Here is a 12,852-nt window from a genome sequence, read left to right on the forward strand (position 1 = left end):
CTCTATGATCATACTGTTTACCAATGCCTGCACTGCACTGATGGGCACTTGGACGACCACCACCCCTGGCTGTGGTGCATTGCCGCAGTGAGTACAGGTTTTCCTGAGCTCTTGGACCCCAGTACCCAACACTAAACCATTCTCATAGCTGGCCTGTTAGAGCTGACATGGAAGAAGAAGTCAGCCATTTCTGGTTCTCTGAATGTGTGGGCCACAGGAGAGAAAGCCCTTTCTCAAAGGAACTTGTGTAGAACACTGACCACATGTTGAGGAGACTTGGGAGATTTCTTGAATTGGAATCATTATTAAAATAAGCACATTTCTTTTCTCCAAGTTCTCAGGGCTATATGTAAACCAACCTGGTCACGACATCAGGAGCAAGCGCTGAAGAAGTCAGCATGGAGGTTTGCCTTGTTGAAGAAGAGGGAGAATTGGGCTCACATTTCAATTATCATATAAACCGCCTCACTGAAGCTTGGCGACTCTGAGTTGCGATTTGAGTTAGAAGTTCACAAAGAACTGTAGTCTGCAGTGCGTGTTATAGAAACTAGTCTCTCACAGGACACAAAAGCCCTCTCCAAGTTTCTGGTGCACAGCTCCCTTCTCTTAGGCGACAGCTAAGAAAGTCCTGCTACTGCTGAAAGGGTCCCCCCCCCCCCCCCCGGCTGTCCCCATCACTTGTAGACCCCGGGGCTGGAACCTGTATCTGGGCTCACAGGCTGTGACTGTGACTGACATTCCTGGTAGAACCAGGCCTTGTGAGAAGGATCAGGACTAGTTCTCAAGCTTTCTGGAGGACTAGAAAAGAATCCCCTTGCAGAGGGAACCTCGAAAGGACTGCAGACCCAGGCCACCAGACTGCACTGTCTGCTTGCAGCCCATCACTCAGCCTGCAAGAATGGGAAGATAGATGCAAGCCCAGCTTCCTGGTACCCTCTTCCTGGAGCTGTTACTTGTCGGTTAGCATATACAGCTGTTATAATAGCTTGCCTCTGGAGCGTCCACCAGACTGAATCTGTTTCTTTCAGCTCTCAAGTTCTGGGAATTAATGATGCCCTTCAGCCATTAAATCCATTCTACCATTTATTTTGGCATTTGTTCATTTGATACATATATACATATATAAAAAGTCTGTACATGGTAAAAAATACAAGATAAGCATTTCCTTATAAGTTATGAAGTTACACAGCTACCTCTTAAACTTTAAAGACCATTGCGGAGAAAAATAACGAGCGAGATGTAGCCAGCCCTTCATTCTGGTCATTCACAATAACCTCAGTATAAAATATCCATACAAAACATATATACACAGTAGAGCACAGCTCATAAAAGCTGCCCAGACAGAAAAGCTGTATGGAAAAAAAAAATGCCAAAGAGGATTACAAGTCCACACCCCAGTGCCAGGAACTCGGCTGCGAGCTCTGCAAAAGGAAGCAAGGCAGAGTACTGGGTGCACATGTTCTACATGGAGAGAAAGCTGAATGTTTCCAATCAGAACAGAAGTAGAGGCACACTCTTCTCTACAGAGAGAAATCACTCCTTCCCCCAGAGAGCATCAGGATGGGATGCTGGTGCCAGTGCTTTTCTTTCTCTTAGGCGGGAAGACACAACTGTGCCCTCACTCTCTTTTGGAATTTTTTGTGCTCTCTACTCTCAAAGGTAAGAAGACAAGACTGCTACTAGCTACAGGAAGGTGGCCATCCTGAAAGTTAGGGGTCACTTGCTTGGCGTTTGACAGGTCCTGACTCCCGGTAAACCGGGCGGTGGGACTGGAGACAGACAGCCTTCTACACACATACACCCTGCACACCATGTCTGAAACAGTTCGCAAAAAATAGACGCAATGCGGCTGTTGGGAAAAAGTTAAGAGTATTTGGAAATGGAAGCGATGAGCAAGGAATGTGTCTCTGGGACAACAGAAAGGGGCACCCCTGAGAAGGCTGTGGGTCTGTGGTAAGAAGAGGTTCAGGCTCCTGTACAGAGGTGATAACAGTCTGAGAGCCAGGAGCCAGAGGGGCTCCTAGGACACAGTGATTTCTTCGTCCTCCTCACCCTCCTCATCCTCATCGGAATCAGAGAAGTCCGAGGGTTTCCCAGGGCTGCTGGAGTGCTCAGGGGAGGCGGGCAGGGGCCCTTCCAGCAGGTGTCGAGGGTCAGGGGGTGCATGGTAGGCCAGGCAGGGACCCCGGATGTCTTCTTCTTCATCCCCAGGGCCCTTCTGGCCTACATCACTAAGGTCTGGGTGAGGGTTGAGTTTCGTGGGCAAGGTCTGCTCTCGGCAGCCCCCGCTAGATAGGAGCTCGCGTTCTTTGGAGTTCCGCCACTTCATGCGTCGATTCTGGAACCAGATTTTCACCTGAGGGAAGAACCGGGAAGCCAGTCAGTGTGCTCATGTGGAGTGGGGGAAGCCCTCAGGACCCAGACTTGGGGAACACGGAGGAGGGAGCTATCTTTCTTGCCTTCAAGGTGGTTTTTGCGGAGTTACTCCTTACCAACCTCCCTCCGGTTCCATCTATCTACCCACCTACCCATCCAGGCATGTTCCCATTTATCCATTCATCCACTCGCCCCCATCCATTCATCCACCTATCTACGCACGTATCTAATTCATGTAAGCACGTACCCATTCATGCGTTCATCCACCTGTCCCCACCATGCGTACATTTATCCATGCACACACCTATCCATCCACATACATCTATCCACCCTATCCATGCATCCTTGCACATCCCCCCCCCCCATCCATCTTCTCCACTGGCACCTGATTCAGCTGAGTGGGTGGGGGTGCTGGCTTTAGGGAGTAGGGAAGCAGGCTGCTCTGGAGAGCTTCAAATAACTTGGTTCCTCTGCTTACTCCTTCGCTAGGCCTGGATTTCCTCGGCTGCACCGCCAGCCTAAGCCGCGGAGAACTCTAGCAATTGATTGACACGGATGGGGGTGGGGTGGGGATGAGGGTAGAGTGTGAGGGTGGGGCAGTGGAGGGCCGCGCGCACCTGCGAGTCCTTCAAGCCCAGTTTGGCGGCCAGCTTCTTCCGGTCAGGCTTGCTGATGTATTTCTGCTTCTGGAACGTCTTCTCCAGGGCTTTGCGCTGCACATCAGAGAACACGGCTCTGCGCAGCATGCCCCGGCGAGGCTTGCCGCGAGCGGCCAGGGGCCAGGAGAACGTCCCGGGGATCGGCACGACGCTGGAGGATGCTGCGGGGTGGGGGAGGTGACGAGTGAGCTCCGCGTCCTGCTGAGAGGGAGCCTCCGCCTCCTACCGGCTGTTTTCCCCGGCTTTCTCCCTCCCTTTCTCTCGGGTCCCTTCATCTCTTTAAAGCACTCCTTTTTCTCCCCGTAGAGAATAGATCGAGAACCTACAACCTGCCTGAGTGAAAGGCGCTTTCCGCACAAATAACTTTCCCTTTCAACCGTGCAAACCCGGATTAGGAAAAACCACGAAAACAGCGGCCACAATCGCCTGTTGCTCGCCGCAAACCCTACCATTCAATGGTCTTAGCCTCACCAACCAGCTTAAATAACAACAGAATAAAGTAAATTACGAAAATAAAAATAAATCATCCTGCAGCGACCACTCGGCACACACCCGCGTCCCCTCTAAGACCCACGGATTCTCAATCACCTTGGTGACGTTTGTACGCTTTAAAGCAAGGTATTTTGCTGGTTGGGCGGACAGGGGAAAATCTGCTTTGACTTAAAAAAAAATCCAGTCATTCATCTTTTTTTTTAATATGATTTTTTTTCCCAGCCTCCCCACAACGTAAAGAAATCGGTCTGAATACAAGGAAAGTGGTGTCTAATTAGCACGTTGACCGCTTCCCACTGGGAATTGGTGCTATAAAAAGGGGGAGAGTTTCGCTTTAAGGGAAAGAAAAAGAAAAACAAAAAGAAACAGAGACGCTAACGAAGCGTAAATGGTAATTGTGTAGTAATGAACTAACCGCAAAAGGCTATGGACAAGCAGCGAGAGCCATATATTACCGGGACAAAAGAGATTTACACTCCTGCTAAACACAACTGCAGTCCCAGAGCATCGGGAGAGCAGTGGTGGCAGAGGCTCCTCTACTCCCAATCTTTCACGTTAAATGGACACGAAAAGCTATTTATAAAGCTCGGGTTGTTTTTGTTAGACCATTGAGACGCGGGAGAAAGGAGCAAATTCCATTGTGGGCAAAAGCCTGAATGGTGGCGACGGGGAGTTTCTTCGCCCCCCCCCCCTTTTTTTTTTAAAAAAAAGAAAAATCCGTCGCTAGTTTCTTTTGCTGTTATTGGGAGTTCTGTCCTGGTCATGCCCAGCCCCCACCCAACACCATCTAGGGGCTTCCCGGCTGTCTGCGTTTTAACAGCTGTACAGTGTTCTAGTCGACGTTTGAAAACTCGAAACTTCCCAGGATGAAAAGCTTTTGAGGGTGCTTCGCCTGTAGACTAGGACCCAGTGCGGGATTCTGCCAACTGTTTCTTCTTTCTCAAAAGGAGCCCGCGAGCAAAATAGGGGGTCGGGAAAGCAGGTTGGCAAGAGAAGGTTGGGGTGGCAGGAGGATCTAGGCTTCCTACCCCTGGGCGACCCCAGACATCCCACACAAGAGGGCACCCCATGCGGTCTTGTGTGAGAGAGGGGGAAAAAAAGCCCTGAATGAGTGTTGAAGAGAATTAGCCGCGGCTGGTAGGTGTTTCTCGGCGGCGTGGAGGGGCGAAGGCCGGTCTGCGTGTGGCTGCCCGGAGGAGCTGGCCAATTGGTCACGGTGCTGAGACCTTTGTGGCGAATGGTGGCCAAGTGCACCGACTCTGTGGGAAACGGCGGTGTGAAGGGATGCCAACAGCTCCTCGCCGGGAAGGGAACCGCCTCAAATGCGGACCATGACAATTCTTGCTAATTTGTAGAGCAGGGAATTGGTGCGTAGTGTCAAGCAGTCACTGCTTGTGCTAAATGGGGTATCAAATTGGCGCGACGGATTCGTGAATGTTGTACGCCTCGCAACCTCTGAACCAGAGCGTAACCCCGAGGGGTGGACGGAGAAATACGACTTCGGGGCTAGGAGTGATGGGCCCGGACTGGGGAGGGACGCCCATCTTGGAGCAAGGACCGCGAAAGAGACCTACCTGGGAAATAGGAGGATCTAATGAAGGGTTGGAAGGAGCCTTCGAAGTAAGGAAAGGCGAACGTCTTGGGAGGGGGGTTCTGCAGCAAAGCCGGCGACGTTTCTAGTAGGGGGCGGGGGAAGGGAGAGAGAATTTGGTCATGTGTTTGATCAATACCTGGCGCGTCACACACACGATCTAATTAACACTGCAGCACGTTTCAGGGACATCTTTTAAAACATATTCACCTAGTAAAGTAAAGTTGTGTGGCATTGTCTCATTTGGGCGAATCCCTTTAGCACTCCACCCCCGTTAGACTTAGGCCCTTCTCTTTTAGGTGGGGTGGGGTGAGATGCTGCAGAGTCACCCATAATATAAAACAACGCAACAAACGTGTTTAAAGCGTGCTGTGTTTAAAGAAAAAAAAAAAAAAAGGCCCCTAGCCGTTGAGGGCGGGAACGCAGGCGCCAAAGCGCTTGCTCTCTGAAACACCGGACTAGGGAAATGTGCTCAGTGGTCCCGGGGCTCAAGTTCATTCGGGTAAGACAAGCCTGAGGCTTTTCTTCCTCCTAGGTCCTCAGTACCTAAATTTCATAATCCAGGACCTGGCCCTTGGGGGTCTGAGTTCTTGCGTGGACCTGTGCCCTAACAAGCGCAGAGGAACTCGTTTGGGAAGGACTGAGTGGAGGGATACCCAGCCGCTGGACGGCTACTTGGCTTGGTTGTCACTTACCTCTTCTGGGCACTGATGAGAGGATGGCATTCACCCCAAACTTCAGAAACGTGGGCTCGCTGGCAGGGGAGAGGGCTGTCTGTGGAGAGCTGCCACGCCGGTTCCCGGGCCCCGGAGAACCCAGGTCCGAGGTCCCCGAGTCGGCGAGGACTGTGGGAGCCTCCTGCCTGGGGGGTGACAGGCTGGCAGTGGGTATACTACGGGGCAGGTAGGTGGGGGGCCGACTGATGCGGATCAAATCTTCCACTAGAAAACTAGAGTGGCCGGAAAACGCAGATTGAAGGGACTGGGGCAGTGTTAAGGTGGGCGTGGGTCGCAGGAGGCTGGGATACCCCGTGGGGGGCGCGAGGAGGCCGGGGAACATCATGGTCAGAGCGGGCGGGTGCAGTAGCCCCTTTTCCAGTGGCCGGAGGGCAAACACCTGGCTTCCCGCCCCTCCCGCGGTGCCCTCTTCGGCTCAGTGTCCTGGTAACCGTCCTACTTGGGCGTCTGTGAGTCCTCTGTGGCTCTTCCGTCCAGGAGATGGTTTTATAGTGGCCCGCCCGCTCCAGCGCTTTGAAAACTGACAGCTCTGACAATGAAGTTCAACAAAGTTCTCGGGCTTCATTCGCGGGAGGCTCTGGGCTTTCTGATTGGCGCAGAGATGCAATTTATGATTGGATTAGTCTTCATAAGCATGGTCCGCACAATGGGGCGGCAACAAAGACCGGCGCGCATCAACCCTGCGCATCGACGGCCTCTCTGCTATACAGTGGGTCTCCAAAGCTCTCGCTGGGGGTTTTTGTTCTGAAGCAACAACCGGGCTAATTAAATGCCTATTTAGAAGTTTCAGATGACATCTTGCCTCATAGAAAAGGAATTATTTAAAGAACGCACTAAATTTATTTGCGCCCCCCTGCTGAGCCTAGAAAATAAATCAATAAATATTCATAGAAGTACATCTCCAGGCTATCGGTAAAATAACTCTCCCTTGTGTGTGAAGGGCATTTCAAGCCCTTGAGCATGAAAACATACTACGTCTCTCCAGCTATTTCTCAGTCAATGGCGATTGTAGAGCAGATGCCGGGGATGAGTTAGAAATCCCTCACTCACACTCGGGGAGATGTGGAAAGAGAAGCCCAGGTGCTATCCGGTTTGGGGAGATTTGAGGGGAGTTGGTACTGGTGTTGTATTTAATTCTGTTTTCGGAGAATAGTTGAATTTTAGAGTCGGTGGGCGCACAAGTAGTAAAACTATCCACCTTGAACTCCAAATAACCTGGAGGAGGGGGAGAGAAATTGAAGACACATACAGAGAGAGAGAGAGAGAGAGAGAGAGAGAGAGAGATTCAGAGAACTTCGTTGGGACTCTTGCTCAGAGTTCAGGGACGTTCCTTGGAGGAGGAGCCTCGGAGAACCCCGGACCCCAACTGGATCGGGGATTCCACCCGGGAAGGGCTCACACCCTTGAAAGAGCTCCTCCTTCGGGTAGGTCAATCCTAGCAGAGTCGCCTTTTTCCAACCTTTAGGAACACTGAGGCTCACCATCCGGACCCTTTGTTTAAGCTGGGGGCCTTGAAAGTCTGGACAGAACTCCAGGTATCGCGAGGCGCTAAACTCCGGAACATTTGAGCAGCTTCTGGATTCCCTACAGGGGAGAACTGAGAAAATTACGTGGTGGAAGCAGCTTCACACCGGTAAAAAAAAAAAAAAAAACTCCTAAGTATAGCCTCTCCAACCAAAAACCCTGGAGAGCCTCCTATGGCTTTCCTGGGCCAGGGCTGAGGTGGCTATGAGCCTCTACTGCCTGGTTTCTGGCTCGGCTAGATGACAGATGTGTTAAATGTCCCATTCATTTCTTTAGTGTGATTGAATCCTCCCCAAAGAGAAGTGTGCAGCCCTGCCAGGCCGCCCTGATCCTATTAGCCATGAACTAACTGTCACTTTCAGCTGGTTTTCCTTTTCGCTTTTTAACACAAAGCTTTCTCAAAAATCTTATTAACCAGCCTTATTTCTCTCGCTGGTTTTGTTCAGGGCGTTTTGTGTTGATGATGGCCATGTCGCTGCTTTAACCATTCAGGAAAGGGCATCTGCAATTACATCACGTTAAACCAGAAACAGAGTGCACCAAAACTCTCCCTTGATTCAAATTAAAAAGTTGTTTAGGGCCGGGCTCTGGGTGAATTCACGCTTGAAGACAGTCCAACTACAGCATTTCTAAACCCAGGGCTGTTCCCCGAATCTGGAGGAATAGCTGTCTAGAAAAATCAGCTCACACAGTGCCTGCTTCGGACAGACTCTGAGCTGCGGGGTCCTGGGCGAGCAAGCAGCGCATCTGTGGAGGGATTGTGGAAGTCCCTCTCTTTAAGTTTTTCAGGGAGATAGGCTAAAATACCTCCTTCCTCCCTTTCTTTCGGCTTCCCTCTCCCCCTTCCCTCCTTTCCTCTTCCCTTCCACCACCCTTCTCCCTTCTTAAGTCCTGTCCCTTTCCTGTACCCCCCCCCCCCCATCCCTCTCATAGGTGGCCAGAAGCAGTTCGGAAATTCTGAAGATCCTGTGCCTACAAGTGCTGGCGTTCCTATGCACACGGCCTTTCCTCCCCTTCGGATGATGGGAGTTCAGCCGCTACCTGCAGAAATCCTTAGGTTTCTGACAGTGAGAGAAAGGACCGAGAGTAGGTCCTTTCTAGGTGTGGCTTTCCACGGGTACTTCCGCTGAGGTGTGGCTTTCATAGCCCTGGCAGGTTCCTAACGCCCCTCCCCAAGCCGTTTTGCTTATCCACAACCCAAACGCAGCTAAACCTCTGCCTTTACAAGACCGCTCTGACTCACTATAAGGTAGGTCCACCCTTTGCTGATCCACACAGACCCCTTATGGATTCCTCTGGTGACAAAGAGAAAAACCAAGGTGGGGAGAGGCTGGCCGCTATTGAAAGAGCAAAATTAAATGCTACGGAAGCAAGAAATTGCAGGAACGGATGGATTCTACTTTAAAGAGATTTCTGAACGCGCCTTTTCAAACTCATGACCACCGAGGGCCACGCGCACGGCGGGCCGCGCCTAAGTCCTGTGACTAATGCCATTTGACCTGAGCGCGAGGGGTTTTGTGAGTCTTGACACTCACTGTAACGTCGTTATCTTCAAGTTTATTTCGGAGAAATCACTGCCTTTCTTTATTCTGAGTTGAGATTTCCACCTGTTTCTCTTTCCAGGGAAAGAAGGTGCACATCTCTAATCCGGCAAAGTAAAGTCAGGAGGATCTCTGTGAGTTCGAGACCAGCCTAGTCTACTTACTAAGTTCTCGGCTAGCCTGGGCTTCATAGTGAGATACTGTCTCAAAAAGCAAACCCAAAGAAAGAAGTTAGAAAGGAAAGAAAGAGTGGGATTTCAGATTTGGGGTCAGGTCCTTGTATGCTTCCGGCGACAGGCTACTGCGCATACAGATCAGCTCCTGGCCAGAGAGGTCGAAACTGCCAGAGAAGGGCTTTAGAATCTGTCCCTAGGGTAGATAGATGCCTTTGCAACCTCCTGTCTCTCTACGGACAACTCCGATCTAGGGGAGCCCAGACTAAGGAAGCTTGGGTCATCTAGCGAGAACTTTCCCAGCTCTTATTAAAGAAAGTGCCAGCGTTCGGATCGCAATGCCCTAAGACTGCCTTTTGCAAGCTGCGGATTCCATAGGCTTTGCGCGTCCCACCCTCGCCCAGCTCAGGAGCTTAGGGAAAGTGAGCTAGGTGAGAGGGGCAGTTCCCTAGGTGGGAGGCGACAGGGACTTGCACCTGCCACTGGACTTCTCCAGTTTGGGGCGGAAGTGGGGAGGCATTGAAAAGAGAGTACTGACTGTACTAGTGGAGGGCGAGTGCTCCAGGCGCGGGCCAGAAAGCTTTCCTAAGGCTGCAGCCTCTATTAAGACAACTCTAAGGGGTTCACCTTTAGAATAGGCCGAAAGGAGCTACCGACGGGGCCCAGCCGTTTCTAGCCCCCCCCTCCCTTTCACACTCTCTCCCCTCTTTTTCCTCGAAAATCCTTCTATTGTGCCAATCAAGCAGATGGTTTCTAGAAAATATAGCTTGGCCTTGCTGACCGAAACTAATTTTAACTAGCTTTCCAGGCCTGCAACGTTTGCTTTGCTCTTACAAAATAGCGCCCAAAACAGCTGGCAAGGGTGAATTAAACCCATTAAAGACACGTTTATAAGAAATTATATTCACATAGATTGCCTGAACCCCTTGTGCAGCCAAAAGAGAGGAGTGTTATTTAAATGAAAATGTCGCCAAGGGCTCCCCTCCTTCTCGTAGCCTGAAAGTCTCCAAACATTTTACTAAATAGATTAACTTGCCCATTGTCCCCTAGCACACTGATGAGCTTCATTAAGTGAATAGCTGAACAAATATATTACGCATGCATGAAAAGCTCTTTTTCCAAGGCCCTTATTGTATCCTCAGCCCTGACAGGTGGTTAACTGTGTGTTGTGTTTTTTTGTGAGTTTTTTGTGTTTTCTTTTCTTTTTCTTTTTAATTTTTTTTTTTAATTCAAAGAAAAAGGCTCTCTGTAGGCCAGCCCAGTGAGGTGGTACTGGCTTGGTAGTCCCCCTGGGTCCCATCCCTCCAGGGATATATAAAGCCCAAGTCTTGGGCAGGGCATCAGGGCCCTTTCAAAGTGATCAAAATTAAATCTCGGTGAGTCAAGACTTCAGCCTTCGAAACCACCTCATCTGAGAACGAAGTTCAGAGTGCTTCTAATACACATTCTCTGGAGTCTTGAAGATAAACTCCTTTCTCTTTTCTCTGCCTATGCAATTCCAGTCTTTACATAAAAAAGTGTGTGTGTGTGTGTGTGTGTGTGTGTGTGTGTGAAGTCAGAGGACAACTGGCAGGAAGGATGTGGTTCTCTCCTTCTACCAGGTGGGTACTCAGGTTATTTAGCTTAGCCGCAAGCACCTTTACCCCCTGAGCCATCTCACCAGCTCAATTCTAGTCTTTTAACTCATGTTTGCATCCAGTTCACTTCCTGTCTGTCTTTAAGGAATGGCCTCCTCTCCCGGCCCTCAGGGGGCCTGGTGGTGAAATGAAAGGTTGCTTCATGGGCTCTTTAAAAGCCTTTCAGATGTGAGCTTCCTGGAATGGAAAACACTCCTGCTTTTTGTCCTGCTATCTCTGAGCCCCAGCAGCTCTGAGCCTTTGGGCCCAGTGTGAACACCAAAGGGAAGTGTTTTCAGGAGGAGGGAAGCTAGAATTGCCGGGAGGGGTAGATTGGCCCTCAAGGAAGGGTTGCACAGGCCCAAAGATATCTACAAACCCTCAGGCTCTCCCCCCACCCCCATGCTGCAGCTCCTCTCTTCCACCAGGAGGTACTGGCTGGACACCATGGCAGCGCAGCTCCCTCCCTAGCCTTGGGCCACAGTGGTTTTAACCACAGTGCAGCAGCTTTATTCTTTCCTCTTCTTCCCCACCCTCCCCTTCTCACCCTAAGGGGGACCTATTGATTTTCTGTCTCTGACCCTTTCTGGTTGGTTGGAGGTTTGGGTGAAGGCAAAGCTGGCTGGGTGAGAAGGGTGCCTTTCCCTCCCAGAAGGCAGCTTTAGTCCAGAGACAGCAAAGAGACAGCTCTCTGTGAAGGCTTCTCTGGAGTACAGACCAGTTGACTCTTAAACAGGTTGGTTTTGTATTCCAGCAGAGGGTGTCCTGGGGAACTGGTGTGTTGGGTGCAGATCCTGGAGCCCACCCTGTCCCTTCCGGGAAGACAGACTCCTTCATGCTCTGTGGAGTGAGGCCTGAGCCTGTCAAACAATCTCTTGGGCAGTTGCCATCTTAATATTAAGTTCTTAATGTTCTTAGTTCTTAGTCCTGGGGACTGGAGAGGTGGCTCAGGAGTTAAAAAGAGCTTGCTTTTTCCTCAGAGGACCAGAGAGCTCTATTCCCAGATCCCCACATAAGCTGGCTCACAACTGCCTGTAATTCTAACTCCAGGGCAATCTTCTCTGGCCTTCTTGGGCACCTGCACATGCCTGGCATACACTGGCATAAACATGGACTCATTAAAAAAAATTTTTTAAAAAAAGTTACTCTTGCTCAACATTTAAGAGCTCTCAAGGGAAAAGGTGTTTGTCTCTGAGCTGAGACTCTCTCAGAAACCAGTTCTTGTTTCCTTACCTTCTTATCCCTTTTCTTTTATGTTCAACAAGGAAAATGTAGAAGGAGCCCTTAGCGTGGTTGCCTACACCCATAATAGCAGTGCTAGAGAAACAATGGGGCTTGGAGGATTGAGAGTTGAGAGCCAGCCTGTACTGCAAAATGAATCTCTATTTAAAACAGAAACAAACTAGATAGGACATGGGCCTAGGGGGAGACTCAATGCTATTAGCCTGAAGAGGAAGAAAACAGTAAAATGACTCCTACAGACACATCGCTCCACCCACATACCAGTGGCTCATTTCAGCCTCACCAGAGAAGCGTCTTCTTACAGTAGGGGGGAATGAACATAAAGACCCACAACTGGACAACGTGCAGAGAATGGGAGACGTTGGAGCTCTCAGTCCTAAATGGGATGTCTTCATCCAGGCCCTTCCCTCAAGGCTCAGGGATCTGTGTGGGAGAGGAGCAGAAGGAAGGGGAGAGCCACAGATGATGCCTGACTCCAGGGAAGCAGATCCAGCTGGATTGATGCGCACAGGAACAGACAGGCTGTGGTACCACACACAAGGCCTGCCCCGGTTCAGGCCAGACTGGGCCCGGGGTTGGGTAGGGGGGGACATGGACATGGAGTCCCACTCCTAATTAAGAAGCTATTTGTAGGGACTGAAGAGATGGTTCAGAGGGTAAGAGCTTTGACTGCTCTTCCAGAGCTCCTGAGTTCAATTCCCACATGGTGGCTCACAACCATCTATAATGAGATCTGGTACCCTCTTCTGGCCTGCAGGCAAACAGACAGAACACTGCATACATAATAAATAAATAAATAAATCTTAAAGAAAATTTACAAAAAAAAGAAGCTATTTGTAATTGATACCTGCTGGCAAAGGGGAAATCAGTTTTCTCCAGTGGACAGACAGAACACTGCATA

The 12,852-nt window shown here is 50.3% G+C and overlaps 1 protein-coding gene across 1 annotated transcript; it reads right to left on the bottom strand.

Annotated features, from left to right (window-relative positions):
• Window positions 1–2,020: 2,020 nt before the first annotated feature.
• On the bottom strand, window positions 2,021–6,180 carry Dbx1 (developing brain homeobox 1). The gene is made up of 4 exons (XM_041652150.1): window positions 5,814–6,180; window positions 5,102–5,203; window positions 2,994–3,196; window positions 2,021–2,356 (listed from the first exon to the last, which is right to left on the bottom strand). The coding sequence occupies exons 1-4, from the start codon at window positions 6,178–6,180 to the stop codon at window positions 2,021–2,023; spliced, it is 1,008 nt and encodes a 335-aa protein (XP_041508084.1).
• Between the last annotated feature and the right edge of the window lie 6,672 nt (window positions 6,181–12,852).

The sequence above is a fragment of the Microtus oregoni genome, unplaced genomic scaffold, assembly GCF_018167655.1.
Source record: "Microtus oregoni isolate MIOR12 unplaced genomic scaffold, Mior012 000000F_ref0000247, whole genome shotgun sequence".
Lineage (NCBI taxonomy): Eukaryota > Metazoa > Chordata > Mammalia > Rodentia > Cricetidae > Microtus > Microtus oregoni.